Source organism: Salmo trutta, chromosome 16 (assembly GCF_901001165.1).
Source record: "Salmo trutta chromosome 16, fSalTru1.1, whole genome shotgun sequence".
NCBI classification, from domain to species: Eukaryota; Metazoa; Chordata; class Actinopteri; order Salmoniformes; family Salmonidae; genus Salmo; species Salmo trutta.
Genome location: NC_042972.1, coordinates 44662743 through 44680759, shown reverse-complemented (window position 1 = coordinate 44680759; position 18017 = coordinate 44662743). Strand labels below are relative to the sequence as shown.

Below are 18017 nucleotides of genomic sequence, written 5' to 3'. Positions count from 1 at the left end.
GTAACTAAGCTGCCACCACCATACTTCACAGTAGGAATTGTGTTAGACCGGTGATGAGCTGTGCCTGCTTCTCTCCAGATATAACCATTTGCATTCAGAGTAAAATGGGTCTCATCACACCAGACTCGTTTGCCTTACGTTACAAGTCTTTCTCATGCCTTTTTGCAAACTCCAGGCATGCAGTCATGTATCTATTTCTCAGGAGTGGCTTCTGTCTGGCCACTAACCCATAGAGCTCAGATTACAGCACTTCACCAGAGACTGTTGTTCTTCTGCCAGGTTATCCCATCTCAGCCAAGGCACTCTCTATTTCTGTCAGAGTGTTCATTGGGTTCTTGGTCATCTCCCTGACCAAGGTCCTTCTTGCCCGGTTGCTCAGTTTGGTCGGACGGCCAACTCTAGGCAGAGTCTGGGTAGTTCCATATTTTCCCCCATTTCCTAATGGAGACCACTACTCTTAGAAACGTTCAACAATCTAGAAATGGTTTTATACCCTTCCCCAGATACTATATATGCATCATCACAATTCCATCTTGGAGATCTACGTCGAGGTCCTTCGGAGAGTTCCTTGGACTTCATGGTATGGCTTCTGCTCTGACATGCACAGTCAACTGTGGGACCTTATATAGACAGGTGCGTTACTTTCTAAATCATGTCCAAACAATTGAGTTGGCCACAGGTGGACTCCAATCAAGTTGATCAAAAGAAATTGGATTCACCTGAGCTATGGGTCGTCACGGCTCCACCTCTACCCAAATACCCATGGGGGTCCGGAGACAGAATTCTAAATAAATGTCACGGGTCTGATCTGATTGTCACGAGTCTAACTTTAACTGGCTTGTCCGGAGGGACTTAAAACATACATATCCGAACGTGACCGCTGCAGTAGAGAGATATATTGTATAATTTATGCTGCGGGTCTTGCTTTTCATGAGTGGCGCGTGTAGCTTGTTGTTGGCCAATCATAAGTCATGAAAATAGGCTACAGTTAGAGCCTCCCTGTGTGGCAAAAGTTAGGAGATATCTAAAATCAATCGAAGATGGAATTAAAAAGTTAAAGGATAGGCTACAACGACCAAGAGCCAACATGTAGTCTGCTACTTAAATATTCTAAATGGAGTAGCTTCTCAGTTTGATGCTGTCAAGACAGGTACTACGTAATCATATTGAATGAAATAACCTAGATATGGCAGCCATTAAGTCTACTATAGCTCAAGTCGGCTTGGTGGTTGCCATCTCTCCCTCCTCCCTGCACTCAGTGTCACTTGCTCACTCTCACAGCCAACACACACACACAGCTAGGCCCCTGCTCGAGTCACCACTTCCTACCTCACGCTTTATCAGCTCCGGCTAATAAAGTAGCTTAAAAATGTACTTTTCTGCTGCTTCCCTCACTTCGATCAGACCCAACCAGGTCTATATGGAATGGGTCTAGTTGTCCTTGGGTCTGTATCTCTAAATACAATTTACAAAAAATGCATATCGGGTCCGGATGGGAAAGCCCCAGGGCCATTTCGGGAGGGGTGCATCTTTTTGGACCAGTGAAGGTCTTTAAACCGAGCTAAATTTTGAGCATGATAGCAAAGGGGTGTGAATATCTCTATTTAATTTTCAAAAAAATGTGCCAACATTTCTAAAAACATGTTTTCACTTTGTCATTATGGGGTATCGCGTGTATATGGGTGAGCATGTTTTTTTGAATTCAGGCTGTAACAGAATGTGGAATAAGTCAAAGGGTATGAAAACTTTCTGAAGGCACTGTTTCTCTCCTGGGGCAACGTCGCCCCGTCCCTCCTCGGCAAGATGTTCCTCATAACAGAATTCTGTTCTGTAGTTCCTGCTGAAGCAATCAATTACCAACCTTCACATGAATGTTCGTTAACAATGATTCAGAAAAAATTATCTTGCAAGTAAACAGACATTTTCTGTCATTTCACTATAATTACTCAGATATTTCAGGGAAAAAAATCTGACCTGGTGTATGGCCTTGTTAGTCATTGGTAATGAGTCACAATTTCACAGAAAGAAGGGGGCAGATTCAGAAAACTTATTTCAAAACATTGGAATACATATTGATCTTAATTTATGCTCCACTCATTGTATTAATAACCAGTGCACAGGTTCCAATACGCTCAGTGAAAGGTTTCTCAACTCTCCACAACAATAGGTGAAAATATAAACATCTGTGTTATCTTATGAACCCTTTGTTTACCTTGGTCGTTGCCCTGGCACCAGGTGTTTTTTTCTGTCCCTTAGCCTTGTCTTGATCTTTCTGCTTGGGTTCAGAAATTGACTTGGCTGCCATGGCTGCGGCGGCGTGTCTCAGGATGCACTCGCTGCCGCAGTAGACAGAGTCCTTCAGGGCAGTCTTTTCACAGCCTGGCCCAATGCATTTGGGTAGCTTAGACTCCTCCGCCGCCTGTTGAAATTCAAACAGGTCACAGAGGTGCACCACAGACGGATTCGTGTACAGGCAAAAGTGTCAGGGATTACAATATACAAATTGTCATATGGAGTAGGGATGGTGATTTCAAAGAAAGTCTGTTCGTATATTCAATTTTTTAACCTGTTGGGGGTAGGGGGCAGTATTTACACGGCCGGATAAAAAACGAACCCGATTTAATCTGGTTACTACTCCTGCCCAGTAACTAGAATATGCATATAATTATTGGCTTTGGATAGAAAACACCCTAAAGTTTCTAAAACTGTTTGAATGGTGTCTGTGAGTATAACAGAACTCATATGGCAGGCAAAAACCTGAGAAGATTTCATGCAGGAAGTGGCCTGTCTGACAAGGTGTTGTTCTTGCTTCTGTTTATTGAAGAGTCAGGATCTTAGCTGTAACGTGACACTTCCTACGGCTCCAATAGGCTCTCAGAGCCCGGGAAAAACCTGAACGATGTCGAGGCAGCCTCTGGCTGAAACACATTATCGCCTTTGCCAAGTGGCCGATCAGAGGACAAAGGAATTAGGCTCGTGCCCGAGTCGACCCAGTGATATATTTTCTTTCGGCTGTTTACCTAATTGCAGATTCCCGGGTCGGAATATTATCGTTTTTTTACGAGAAAAATGGCATAAAAATTGATTTTAAACAGCGGTTGACATGCTTCGAAGTACGGTAATGAAATATTTAGAAATCTTTTGTCACGAAATGCGCCGTGCGCATGACCGTTATTTACCATTGGGATAGTGTCTAGAACGCACGAACAAAACGTTGCTGTTGGAACATAACTATGGATTATTTTGGACCAAACCTACATTTGTTATTGAAGTAGAAGTCCTGGGAGTGCATTCTGACGAAGAACAGGAAAGGTAATCAAACTTTTCTAATAGTAAATCTGACTAAGGCTAAACTTGGTGGGTGTCTAAATAGCTAGCCCTGTGATACCGGGCTATCTACTTAGAATATTGCAAAATGTGCTTTCACCGAAAAGCTATTTTAAAATCGGACATATCGAGTGCATAGAGGAGTAATGTATCTATAATTCTTAAAATAATTGTTATGCTTTTTGTGAACGTTTATCGTGAGTAATTTAGTAAATTGTTAGTAAATTCGCCGGAAGTTTGCGGGGGTATGCTAGTTCTGAACGTCACATGCTAATGTAAAAAGCTGGTTTTTGATATAAATATGAACTTGATTGAACAAAACATGCATTATTGTATAACATAATGTCCTAGGTGTGTCATCTGATGAAGATCATCAAAGGTTAGTGCTGCATTTAGCTGTCTTCTGGGTTTTTGTGACATTATATGCTAGCTTGAAAAATGGGTGTCTGATTATTTCTGGCTGGGTACTCTGCTGACATAATCTAATGTTTTGTTTTCGTTGTAAAGCCTTTTTGAAATCGGACAGTGTGGTTAGATTAACGAGAGTCTTGTCTTTAAATAGCTGTAAAATAGTCATATGTTTGAAATTGAAGTAATAGCATTTCAAACGTTTTAAAAATCGCGCCACAGGATTCAACTGGCTGTTACGTAGGTGGGACGAATTCGTCCCGCCTGCCCTAGAGAGGTTAAGGGGCTGATGGAAATACAGTTTCGGTACGCCATTGGTTGTTCCAATTACTGGTTGTTCTGATACACAACTGAAAAGGAAACAACCTATTTTCACTACACTTGACATTCTCTACATCTGTGCGTATACATTTTGAGTGCTTGTATTCAATTATTAGTAAATCAAACACAGACCTTGAATCGAGTACTCACGCCCATCCCTAATATGGTGCTCTCAGACATCTTTAAGCAAGCCATTGCTGGCATGACATAATAAGCCTGAATAGGTCATTTGTTGAGTTCATCCACTGGGGCTGTGAGAAAAGTAACAGAAACCTACCGCCTGAAAGATCTTGATCTTCTTTTTCCCACTGGGGTTGGTGGTCTTCTCTATCCTCCCTTTGATCCCCAAGTCGTCACCCTTTTCTTCCGCCCCAGCTGAGGCTGTAGGTGAGGGAGCCGCCACAGAGGGGCTTTGCTCAGCCTTGAGGGCACCGGGGGCAGCTGCTTTGGGTTTGCCATTGGGCTTGGCCGTCTGGCTCTTCTTGGTGGTGCAGTTAGGGCAGACGTAGTCCTCCCCGTTCCGCTCCATCAGACGTCCACGAGCCTCAGTGATGCCCACACAGTCTCCATGGAACCACTCCTCACAGCGGTCGCAGCAGATCATGAACCTGGGTGCACACAGAACACTTAGCAGAGCACAGACAGATATGCAAAAACAGCTAGTCAGAGAAAGTGGGTTAACAATGTGGAACAAAGTCGCTGCTAAAGCACAGAATACAAGTCGAGCACATCACTCCGGCCAACTAATCACTAACCACTCATCCCCTTGTAGGTGGGCAATGGAGGTTAATTTGATCACATTCAGTAATCCATGAAGGATCAGACAGAGCATTTGTAAGAACTAGAGGCATTGGATTTCCAATTGATCAACATCCAAATGCATACCTTTTGTTGTGTTTCTGTCGACAGATGCAGTACAGTGCATTAGGGTCGTATCCTTCATCATCGCCGGAGTCACTGGATGATGAGGATGACGATGGGGATTCATCTTCCTCCTGGTCATTGCGGGTCTTTATCCCTCCTCTGGACTTGGTGTCTCTCTTGTTGGGGGTGGTTCCCCTACTGGCTGCCTTAGTAGGACTCCTGGACCTGGAGGCACGCTCGCCACTGGCGTCTATGGGCTTCTCCGCACTCCCCTTTTTTTCTTTCTCCTCCTGCTCTTCCTCCTCTTTTTCTTTCTTCACAGAGTCCTGCTCTGGCAGCACTGTGTCATCCTTCTCTTCCTGCTGCTCCTTCTCCTCGGGCTGTGGCTCTTTGGGTGCATCTCCACAACCCTTCTCCTCCTCGGGCTCTTTGGGTGCATCTCCGCTACCCTCCTCTTCCTGGAGCTCTTTGGGTGCATCTCCGCTACCCTCCTCTTCCTGGAGCTCTTTGGGTGCATCTCCGCTACCCTCCTCTTCCTGGAGCTCTTTGGGTGCATCTCCGCTACCCTTCTCCTCCTCCTGGAGCTCTTTGGGTGCATCTCCGCTACCCTTCTCCTCCTCCTGGAGCTCTTTGGGTGCATCCCCGCTACCCTTCTCCTCCTCCTGCAGCTCTTTGGGTGCATCCCCGCTACCCTTCTCCTCCTCCTGCAGCTCTTTGAGTGCATCGCCACTACACTTCTCATTGTCAGAGCTTCCATCATCACTGACAGAGCCAACTCTGCTTCTGCCACGGCCTTTAGCCTTCCGAGTTGTCTTCTTCCTGCTCCTAGTCTTCCTCACTGGGGAATCTGGCTTATCGTCCACAGACTTGGCCTCTGCGTTGCCGTCAAAACTGGCCTCAGAGGCCGTCTCTGCATCTGTTGGGGTCTGGGAGGGAGGATCCCCAGCCTCTATGCTGCCAGGTGCACTCCTCCTCCCTACTGTGCGCGCTCTCTTGGTGGTGAGCAGGAACTCCTCCAGCTTGTCAGTGCGTTTTGCCTGCCTCCCACTGCGACGTACAGGCCCTACATGGCCATCCTGGCTCTCAGCAGCAGTGTCTCCAGGCATTTCTCTCTTGGCTATGGTGGTCCGACGGAATCCCCAGGTTTTCTTGAACTCGTTTGTGGTCTTAGCAGGTTGCTCTCTGTTCTCTAGCTTTTCCTCAGTATCATTGTTACCATGCTCTTGGTCTTCTCCGTCCTCCTTCTCAGCTTTATAGTCCTCTAGAATAGCTGTTGATGTAAATGACACATTAAGGGACAATACATTTACGTAATGTAGCAGATTTTGCCAATCAAAAGACTAGAACGCTAATTAGGTATTCAAAGCATATAAGGGAATAGTGAAATCCCTTGTGCTGATCATGATTCTAGAAATCCTGACCCTATACCCTAATTAACAACCTACAAAAGATTTGCAGAGGATCCAGCAGTGCAGTGCCTATTAAAGTGAGACAAAGCATGACGCCCCCCCCCTCACTGAAAAGGGGAAAAGAAGCTTGTCCAAGGTACCTTGAGAGTTGCTATCCATAGGGTCCTGGCTCTGCTCTGGCTCAGGAGCTAGAGAGAGCTCAGGACTCACATTCTCCTCCATAGATGGAGTCACTCACTACTTTCAAACAGAATATCTACAGTTAAGAGAAGAGCACAAGAGACGAACTGTGAGACAGCTACTCTTCAACTCCATTTAACTGAAGTGCGTGGTTGTTTTGGGGAGGGGGGTTGGAGCAGCACTGTCATATTCAACTACTTTCTTTATATCCATAAACAACCCTTTCAAAAAAAAAAATCCCGGATTTGTTTGTGTCAGCGAGTGCAGTTCTTTCATACCAATTTTCTTCCTTTCCACAAACTGGCTACCGCAAGCTGGCTGCTGTAGATATGATAACGCTACAGTTGTTACTCTAGATCAGGGTGGGCAATACATTTTGGCACGAGGGCCACATCTGGATTTTGACACTTAGATTTTTTTTTGATTGATTTGTTCGTCAAAATCATTTTTGCGGGTCAGAGAAAGGGCAGTTCTTTAAAAATGGGTCCATTACAATTGCTACATTTTTTTTTTAAACCAAATCCCTCACAAGACATTTCAAATCGGCTGGTGGGCCGGATATGGCCCGTAGTTTGCCCACCCCAGATGACCAAACCACAGCAGGAGTATTTTCATGTAACAAAGTTATGAATAATCTAAAACCCCCCCACAGAACAATATTTGTAAGTGCACAGATTTTACAAAGCCATATTCTGGCACTTTGCTGCTCATTGATACAACTCAATAACAAAATATTTACTATTGGAAATTATATTGGAAGCTCAGAAAATCTGAAGTTCACTAACTAGGCAAAATACTCCAATGTCATCAAATTCTTACAAGAACACAATAGAACACCACTACTGGGACAAGTCTGTTGAAACATCTACAAAAGTCAAAATGAGTACATGGCATTTGTCCTTTCACAGAATAAAAAAATGAACCAACCTGCTGATCTGTAGTGGTGGGACACTGATCGAGGGCTTATCTGATGATTTAAGATTCCGCACAGAGCAGGTTCTGATCAGTAATCATCACAGGCCTGGTAGTGGGATCCTGGACCTGTACATAAGTCAGAATAAAACTGTTAAGTATTTTGGGGTATGGAAATTGCAACAATATATACTCCTAATTTTGTTCAATGTCTGGGACTTCAGATCATAGGTCACCGATTATAAATTCAAGACGCTGCTGAAACAGTATGTCATCCCTGACAATTTTCCTTTATCAGATTGACTTCCTTTAGTCTCATGATAGTTCACTTCAATCAGATTTATTTAAATATAAGGGTTGCAAAATAATAGTTGCAATAGCAAATTATGTTCAATGTAAGGTACAGACAAAGTCAACATGTCAGAAAAGATTTTCGGAGTACTCAAGAAAGAGGCTAGGTAATCATAATCAGCCCCACCTAACTTCATTCAGAGTAACAAAAAATGTGTTTCAATCCCAACTAACCTAAATCCCACATTGCAGTTTACACTATCAAATCATACAAAACACAACAAGTAGACCTACATGTTACAAACAATGCCTGCTCTTTCCCCCCGAGTAACAGAATGCAGTATTTGTGACAAATGTTGCCCAAAAATAATATAACTATGCCTGCCTAAAAATCAGAGCAGTTGAACTGAAACCAGCATTTCAATTATTATTTTGAGCACCTGAGCAATACCTCTGTAGCATGATAAACAATGAGCTAAAGTGACAATCCACAGCTCAATAAAACATTGTAGTAGTGTATCTAAAGTAACTTGTCACCACAATTTTTTTTACCTATTCGATCAACCAAGAGTTCATGAAAGTGGAACATGTTCCCCACGATCAAAGCAGCTTGCTATACATGTACAACTTTCAGAAGAGCAGTCTGGCCTGAATTCCACTGACAACACCACAAACTTGAAAACATGTCTGAGAATAAATAGAACCAACTATGTTGCAATTGTAGAATTGTGGTGAGAAGAGCATGGATTTTTACAAACATACCCAAAACATGGGTACTATCCTTCTACAGCAAGAGTGACTCAAATCAATGCAGCATGATAATACCTCAATGAAAAGGGAGATTTGGGATATACAAATACAGCAAGAAATGGAGACACCATTTCTGCAGTTTTTGTTGGGGTTGTTTGGAATACAAGTAGGTCATATTTTTATTTTGTGAATTGGTACATCAAGAAACATTGCACCATAATGTGCACAATGAACTGAACTCTGTCGCACCAAATAAACACGTCACACCAAAAACACCAAGTCAAAATCCACCTGATTATATTAGTACAGCTGTGGAGATGGCGTTGGTTCTATAGAAGTAGCCTAATACACAACAGTTCTTCAGTTTTAAAATGGGTACCCTGATCCATGTTTCAATGAGACAAACACACATGCAGGGAACCATTGACATTTACTTTCACCGAACATTCAATAACCCATTCATTGGTATGATCGTTTTCATATTCACTGCTCACCTCTGAATAGAAACGGTATTTTGTGCTCCAAAGAACCACATTGATGGTTTGCAAACGCAATTCAAAATGACCCACCACATTATTAGAACTCACCAATAGATGGGAGCGCAAACAAAAGGCAGAGTGGTAACTTCAGGCCTATAGATAACTCCTACCCTCCATATCATTTGGAAACATCGTCATAAAAAAATAAAAACACAATAGATGGAATTTTAAATGTCTGGATTTGAAGACGCAGTGACTCAACATAAACTATTTAATTACTACGATGCTGGGATGAGAGAAAGAAAGGTTCACCACGGATTGTTCCCTGACTATGGTCACCGCACACAGCCAAGTGAGAAAGGGGGGGAAACACTCCCAGACCCACCCCAGTTGTCGTGTGGGGGAGGGGTGGTCAATGCAACAATGTTAGCTGGCTAACGTTAGGTTAGCTGCAATGTTATTCGAAAGCGTAGGGAATTGATATTGAAACTAATACCTAACGTCATTTCACTCCGACTGCGCTAACTAGATGCCGGATAGCTCTTCAGGCCGCGCACAATCCCGACAGTCGTAAGGTGGCTGCCACACGGAAGAAACGCCAATACGTCGCAAGGAGTCTGCGTGCACTGAGAACTCCGACACGATAGATTGCGAACTACTATAGCTAGGTCGCGGTGGGTAAATCAAACGGCATGCTACTTAACGACAAGACTCGTGTTAGATGGAGAAACTAGTCAGAATCACACCGTACATTTAACCTAACGTTACCGTTAGTAGACATTTACTGGGATTACCTAACTATCACCACAGTGACCTCAAAAGTAACTCGTGCCACAAGACAACATGCGTTATTAATGCACACACAAACAAGGCCTCGTTTAGACCTAAATAATTTACGAACATATAGTTAACTAATTAGCGTGCTGTATCACCCGTAACCGACGTCATTGCAAACCGCGTAGTGTTAGCTAACAAGCTAGGCCACAACCATGCGCTTCGCCTAGCTAGCTTTCGCTAGCTTTCAACTACTTCGCTATCTAATACTTTCAAACAAGCATTATTGAAACATGGCTAGTAATTTACAAAGAATGGTAACCAAGTATCGTTTGGATAAATAACGTACAATTCGACCCACTTGTAAACCTCGACGTTATGTTCTTGCACGGTCCACGTTCAGTCCTCCATTTTCATTTAGTGTTGGTTGGCTCCCGCTAGTTCAGTCTGGGTAACTGCAGCCCAATGGCGACCGGCGAGTGGGTGTGTCGAAAAGAATGGGTGCATGTAAAGTGAATCAGCTAATTGGGTACGTTTCTTGCCACTCAAGGCCGTTTCGCTTGACTGATTGGGCTTCACAATTGGTCGATAGTAAACGACCATTACCTCTGGTGTTGTGCCTGCCGACTTGAAGTGTTTGTTTCAGTGTATTGTGGTCGTGTCGGCGATGGTAGCTACGTGGCCATTTTTTCCCGTCACATTACTTTATTTCAAGTAGGATAGCAGCCTACACATTGATACATACAGTCTACCACTCAATGGGGAGGGCATGAACGGCAACAACGAGGACAAAGTGCCCTTATCTCCCGCTTGACAAGCAATACCAAAATATGTTAATCTGTGACAATACTGTCCAGCAATGGCTTGGGAAGTTGCTACTTAGTCGCCAATATCAGGGTGACAGTCACAGCAAGCATACGCTTGAAGGAACTTTACACCCAACAACAATATTTCTCTTCGTTTTATAACTAAAAATGTACAATTAGTTGTAAAACTAACCGACTCACTCTCATCCTCTTTAAAAACAGAAGTACAAACAACTTGGAACTCAAAATAAAACGAGATGACTGGTAAAAATATTTGAACGGTCATACAACTCAAACTCCCGAGTGGAGCAGCGGTTCAAGGCACTGCATTTCAGTGCAAGAGGCGTAACTGCAGTCCCTGGTTCGAATCCAGGCGGTATCACATCCGGCCATGATTGAGAGTCCCATAGGGTGGCGCACAATTGGCCCAGCGTCGTCCGGTTTTGGCCGTCATTGTAAATACGAGTTTGTTCTTAACTGAATCGGGCCTCTTTCCAGAGCTCCAACCTGGAGATCGCTGACGTCATGATTTGACCTCGTATCTTTCGGAGTTCCCAGTTTGTTTTGTACGCAGCAATAGCAACATTTTCCGGGGGAGAGGTGGTGGAAGTGAATGATGAGTTCGAATTAGCAGTGCGTCGAGCAAAGTTGGTTTAGATGAATGTCCTGAATGGATAACAGCAGTGTCGAAGACTGGATCAAAAAGGAAGTTGCCTAAAACTGGAGTGGAGGATACGTGTATGAATGATCATTGTTTTGTGTTGGGATGCGTTGGTTGAGTAAGCATGCATATGTAGGAGGCCCATTTGAGTTGTCAAATGTGACGTTGCCGATTGAGCTGGGAAAAGTTTCGTGCTTTGCATTTAGGAGTAGAGCACCCGTCAAAGGAGTCACCTCAGAGGTGAAGACTGATGTTCAGGTTGAGTAGCCTACCTGAAGAGAATTCCTGGTGTGGTTGTGGCCGGCGTCTGACCCGCTGGCTGAATGGAGAAAAATAAGTCTGTCTGTCCTGTTGTTTTTTGTTGAAGATTAACTACCTACGCATGTGAAGCTTGGTTATGTAAGATACACTTTAAGCGCGTTTGTCCGCAAACCACTAAGAAATGTAGACGATTTGTCCATGTTTCAAGTGTGTGCAGACGGTGGGGCTCATGATTCCGAGTGCCCTGTATCCTGCCAGCTGAAACGAGCCGACGGCCCTGAGTTGTCCGCATGGTCCTAAAACACACCGAAGCGAAAACTTCTTATTCGATGAAGTTTAACTGCTATTGGCATCCAATACATTTTGCATTACCGCCACCTACTAGACTGGAGTATAACTCCTTTATACTTTGCTTGAAAAATAAATAAACAAATACCCTACCATTTAACACTACACTCACAAAATAAATATATATATAATAATAAATAAACATCACCCTACTCCACTATTTACATCTATTTAGTCCTACCTCAGGCCAACAACTTGAAAGGATGGGACACCACCACTTAACACACCCTGCAACTCTTCTGACATCAAGTCTCACACACCCAAATACCTCTCTGCAGCTGCCATCACAATCTACATTTTTTTGCGACTTATGTTCCATCCCTGCAGTTCAGTCCAATCTTACTGAAACATATCACTTGCTGGTTTATCTCTGTACTGGTACAGATCTACTACTCACACCATTCCTCTCAGGATACCTCCCCCTTGACCCATCTTCCTCTACTTTCTTCACTGCCTCAGCATATGACAACTTCTGCACTACTCTAACCCTGGAAACCTCAACCTGCCTCTCTCTCACGGGACATTTCTGATCCCCAGCCCCATGAGCACCCTTACAATTAACACATTCCACTACTTTCCCCAACGCTACACATTCCTTTGTCTCATGCCCTTCTGCACACTTCTCACACCTAGTAACCTCCCTCTTACACACTGCTGCACAATCTCCGTACAATCAGCACGAACCCCTCGGCCCCCGGATGCCACATTTTGTATCACAGTACAATGATAAAACTGGGGAGGACAAAAAATAAATAGAAAGTTGCACCCCTGTTCAAATTACCCTACATCACTACAGTTTACAGTCTATGAACAATAATGGTGACCTCACTTGATAACAATAATACATTCCTCATTGCACTGCGTTGTTGTAGCCGAGGGATAATCATTTTCTTGTCTAAAAATGTAGGCCTAATCAGTAGTGGAGCTTTGCGTGCCCGGGGACCACAGAGCGCACCCTGGAGGAACGAACTACATAATCTATAAACTTTGACAGGTAAATATTTAGCCTATAGCGATAATATTTAGCTAATGAATGGCCTAATATCTCGCTAATATTTAGCTTCTTACTTCGGGCTACACATCACTAGCCTCACTCTTCCAGCTGTTCACGTGCACAACAGGCAACCATTTTGTTAGACTAGGCCTAATAGCCTATTCGAGGAAAGAAGCATAGAAAATGCATGACTGGTATTGGTGTGGAAAAAAGTGCATTGGTGTTATCACTTTTGGCTGGTTATGATCACATTATTGCACTGATGCATTGTAAATAGTTGCACAGGACAGACAGAAAGATGAGCACAGTGAAAAAGAAGACCCAAAGGAATTGACAACCATTACAAAAATGGAAATCACTTGTAAACCACTTGAGCAAGGAGACAATGACATGTTGTAATAGATGCGGAGACAAATAGGGTTTGTTGTTTAATTGCTACCTTTAAATATGAGTTATTATATTATTTTTCATTAGGCCTACATGTAGCCTACATTTAAGTATTATTTGCAGTTGTCACTATGACAATGAACACTGAAAGCACTGAATGGCAGAGGTGTGGATGAAGAGGAAGAGAAGCCCAACTCGGCGGAAAATCTTTCTCCTTCCAGCAGGTGACGTTTTTTCCTTGTTTTGCAGAGGAAGGGCTTTTTGTATGGAGGTCAATGAGAGTGGTCAACCAAAAAATGGGTTAAATAGAAGTTTCGTAATGCCTTAGTTGTTATTCGTGTACGGATATACTGTCTATCCAGGTAACTTTGACAAAAAAAAAAAAACTTTTAATAAAGGAGTTGTCTCGAGATTTTTGCCCGGGATAGGCCGTCATTGTAAATAAGAATTCGTTCTTAACTGTCTTGCCTAGTTAAATTAAAAAAGATGGCTATGAATATTCATGAAGAGTTAACTTGATAGAAAATTAAATAACTTGAAACTTGACTTGAAATTGGAGCCTCAAAACTTGGGAGTCTACTTTCACTTAAGACTGATGATTTTAAATGATCTGGCTAGGTTTTGTAACATTGTCATTCATTTTGTCGAACAGTCTCCATGATTACTCTCCACCAAGCCAGACACGAGCTGCAGAATCGACAGGCAAAAAAACGTTCAACAGATTGGCTAGTGAAACGCACACTTGGCCCTCTGATTGGACCAGTAAACTGTCAATCAACCCAGGTCAGGTGAGCTAGCGTAGTGGTTCTTTTGTGGGGTCGCATGTATGAAAATTAATGTTTTTCTTAGATATTTTAATAGGCTACATATATGGTACCATTTGTATTTTATCTATATACCTTTGTCTCAAAAACACCTAATCTGTGCTTCAGAACCAAAAAGTTGATTGTCTTGATTGTTGACCAATGACCAGTCATCAGCATGCCTTAAACTCCTTGGGTAAACATGTCCAGAAGTACTAGAGCAAGGGCTTCTGGTCTTTTTTAAACAGTAAATGGTTGGCGATCACCTTGCTTAAAACCTCTGTACTGGATTGTGGATTTCACAACAGGTGCAGTGTTTCCGCTTCAGTCATTTAGTTGTGGCGCTGCACCATTGCAAACTCATTGACAACGCGCGCAAAAAAAAAAAATGGAACAGCCGGGGTGCACTTTGACGATAGTAGAACAGTCCACATTTAATTCTCCCTTGCAAAATAAATGAGTAATGAAGAGAAAATCCAGACAAGTCCATAGTTGATCTATTTACCTAGTCGGTTTGTTGTTGTGCATTCTGTGCGAGATGAATATTCCTCTCAAGGCACATTGAAGTTGCGAGTACCATAGGGAGGGAAACATGCATTCTGACAAGCAGTCAATGCACAACAATTCATACTGCAATCACGGGGAAAACGGTTGTTTTAATGGCCTTTGTTAAAAAGAGGGGGTTCCCAGCATCCCATTACAACTTTATTTATTATTTATTATCAACTCCTAAATATGCGGGAACTGCACCATTTTAAACCAAGAGTTTTTAGTAGCTGAATGGTTAAAAAAATATATATTTCACCTTTATTTAACCAGGTAGGCAAGTTGAGAACAAGTTCTCATTTACAATTGCGACCTGGCCAAGATAAAGCAAAGCAGTTTGACACATACAACAACACAGAGTTACACATGGAGTAAAACAAACATACAGTCAATAATACAGTAGAAAAATAAGCCTATATACAATGTGAGCAAATGAGGTGAGATAAGGGAGGTAAAGGCAAAAAAGGCCATGGTGGCAAAGTAAATACAATATAGCAAGTAAAACACTGGAATGGTAGATTTGCAGTGGAAGAAAGCGCAAAGTAGAAATAGAAATAATGGGGTGCAAAGGAGCAAAATAAATAAATACCGTAGGGGAAGAGGTAGTTGTATTGGCTAAATTATAGATGGGCTATGTACAGGTGCAGTGATCTGTGAGCTGCTCTGACAGCTGGTGCTTAATGCTAGTGAGGGAGATAAGTGTTTCCAGTTTCAGAGATTTTTGTAGTTTGTTCCAGTCATTGGCAGCAGAGAACTGGAAGGAGAGACGGCCAAAGGAGGAATTGGCTTTGGGGGTGACCAGAGAGATATACCTGCTGGAGCGCGTGCTACAGGTGGGTGCTGCTATGGTGACCAGTGAGCGGAGATAAGGGGGACTTTACCTAGCAGGGTCTTGTAGATGACCTGGAGCCAGTGGGTTTGGCGACGAGTATGAAGCGAGGACCAGCCAACGAGAGTGTACAGGTCACAGTGGTGGGTAGTATATGGGGCTTTGGTGACAAAACGGATGGCACTGTGATAGACTGCATCCAGTTTATTGAGTAGGGTTATTCTACTCAATAAACGCCCATTCTACTCAATGAACGCCCTTGAATTGCGTTCCCATGCAAAACTAGATAGATAGCTAACAACTAAGTCTTCAATAAAACTCCCAAGGCGTGACTTTTCTTGAATGAATATTGAAAACGTTTATGTTGTGAAAAAACATATATTTTCCGAGGCTGAAGCGTGACAAGAAATAGCTACACTGAAAGACCTGCACCGTAGCATTGTTTTTAGCTGCTTCTATACGTGCAGAACAAATTCTTTACTTCCTGTTTGCGTACAGTCTAAGTACCAGAAAGCTCCACTAGGGGGCAAATAACACCATGGAACATAATGAAAATCCAACTTAACCATTGTAATAAAATTATCTGTTACCTTCTGACAGGATGGCAGCACAAGGGTATTGGAGGCTATTTTGTAAATGACATCGCCAAAGTCGAGGATCGGTAGTATGGTCACTATTACGAGGGTATGTTTGGCAGCATGAGTGAAGGATGCTTTGTTGTGAAATAGGAAGCTGATTCTAGATTTAACTTTGGATTGGAGATGTTTGATGTGAGTCTGGAAGGAGAGCTTACAGTCTAACCAGACACCTAGGTATTTGTAGTTGTCCACATATTCTAAGTCAGAACCGTCCAGAGTAGTGATGCTGGATGGGCGGGCAGGTGCAGGCAGCGATCGATTGAAGCGCATGCATTTAGTTTTACTTGTATTTAAGAGCAGTTGGAGGCCACGGAAGGAGAGTTGTATGGCATTGAAGCTCGTCTGGAGGGTTGTTAACACAGTGTCCAAAGATGGGCCAGATGTATACAGAATGGTGTCGTCTGCGTAGAGGTGGATCAGAGACTCACCAGCAGCAAGAGCGACATCATTGATGTATACAGAGAAAAGAGTTGGCCCAAGAATTGAACCCTGAGGCACCCCCATAGAGACTACCAGAGGCCCAGACAACAGGCCATCCGATTTGACACATTGAACTCTATCAGAGAAGTAGTTGGTGAACCAGGCAAGGCAATCATTTGAGAAATGTATATATATAAAAAAGCAAAATATTTATATATATAAAAAAAGCTAATTTACCTAAGTATTCAGACCATTGGCTATGAGACTTGAAATTGAGCTCAAGTGCATCCTGTTTCCATTGATCATCCTTGAGATGTTTCTACAACTTGATTGGAGTCCACCTGCGGCAAATTCAATTGATTGGATGATTGATTGGATGATGATTTGAAAAGGTACACACCTGTCTATATAAGGTCCCATAGTTGACAGTGATTGTCAGAGCAAAAACCAAGGCATGAGGTAGAAGGAATTGTCCGTAGAGCTCCGAGACAGGATTGTGCCGAGGCACAGATCTGGAGTAGGGTACCAAAAAATGTCTGCAGCATTGAAGGTCCCCAAGAACACAGTGGCCTCCAGAAGTTTGGAACCGCCAAGACTCTTCCTAGAGCTGGCCACCCAGCCAAACTGAGCAGTCGGGGGAGAAGGCCCTTGGTCAGGGAGGTGACCAAGAACCCCATTGTCACTCTGACAGAACTCCAGAGTTCCTCTGTGGAGATGGGAGAACTTTCCAGAAGGACAACCATCTCTGCAGCACTCCACTAATCAGGCCTTTATGGTAGAGTGGCCAGACGGAAGCCACTCCTCAGTAAAAGGCACATAACAGCCCGCTTGGAGTTTGCCAAAAGGCACCTAAAGACTCTCAGACCATGAGAAACAAGATTCTCTGGTCTGATGAAACCAAGATTTAACTCTTTGGCCTGAATGCCAAGCGTCACTTCTGGGGGAAACTTGGCACAATCCCTGCGGTGAATCATGGTGGTGGCAGCATCATGCTGTGGGGATGATTTTCAGAGGCTGGGAGACTAGTCAGGATCGAGGCAAAGATGAACGGAGCAAAGTACAGAGAGGTCCTTGATGAATACCTGCTCCAGAGTGCTCAGGCCCTCAGACTGTGGCGAAGGTTCACCTTCCAACAGGACAACGACACTAAGCACACAGCCAGGACAACACAGGAGTGGCTTCGGAACAAATCTCTGAATGTCCTTGAGTGATCCAGCCAGAGCCCAGACTTGAACCCGATCAAACATCTCTGGAGAGACCTGAAAATAGCTGTGCAGTGACGCTCCCAATCCAACCTGACAGAGCTTGAAAGGATCTGCAGAGAAGAATGGGAGAAACTTCCCAAATACAGGTATGCCAAGCTTGTAGTGTCATACCCAAGATGACTTGAGGATGTTATCACTGTCAAAGGTGTTTCAACAAAGTACTGAGTTGCAAAAATCTGAAACTTTATGTCCAAAAATGATGCAGAAAAATGTATCCATGCTTTTGTTACTTCTAGGATAGACTACTGCAATGCTCTACTTTCCGGCTACCGAGATAAAACACTAAATTCACTTCCGTTAGTGCTAAATACGGCTGCTACAATCCTGACTAGAACCAAAAATGT

General features: G+C 43.3%; 1 protein-coding gene across 1 annotated transcript in view; it reads right to left on the bottom strand.

The window, feature by feature from the left end:
* LOC115149821 (death-inducer obliterator 1) overlaps positions 1-10891 on the bottom strand; it is a 28689-nt gene extending 17798 nt beyond the window's left edge. The window contains exons 1-6 of the mRNA XM_029692644.1: positions 10065-10891; positions 7437-7550; positions 6470-6585; positions 4942-6190; positions 4334-4664; positions 2213-2419 (exon numbers count right to left, since the gene is read on the bottom strand). Of these exons, the coding sequence (XP_029548504.1) occupies positions 2213-2419; positions 4334-4664; positions 4942-6190; positions 6470-6551 (1869 nt within the window). The 5' untranslated portion in view covers positions 6552-6585; positions 7437-7550; positions 10065-10891. The remainder of the gene's footprint in view (positions 1-2212; positions 2420-4333; positions 4665-4941; positions 6191-6469; positions 6586-7436; positions 7551-10064) is intronic.
* Positions 10892-18017: the final 7126 nt, after the last annotated feature.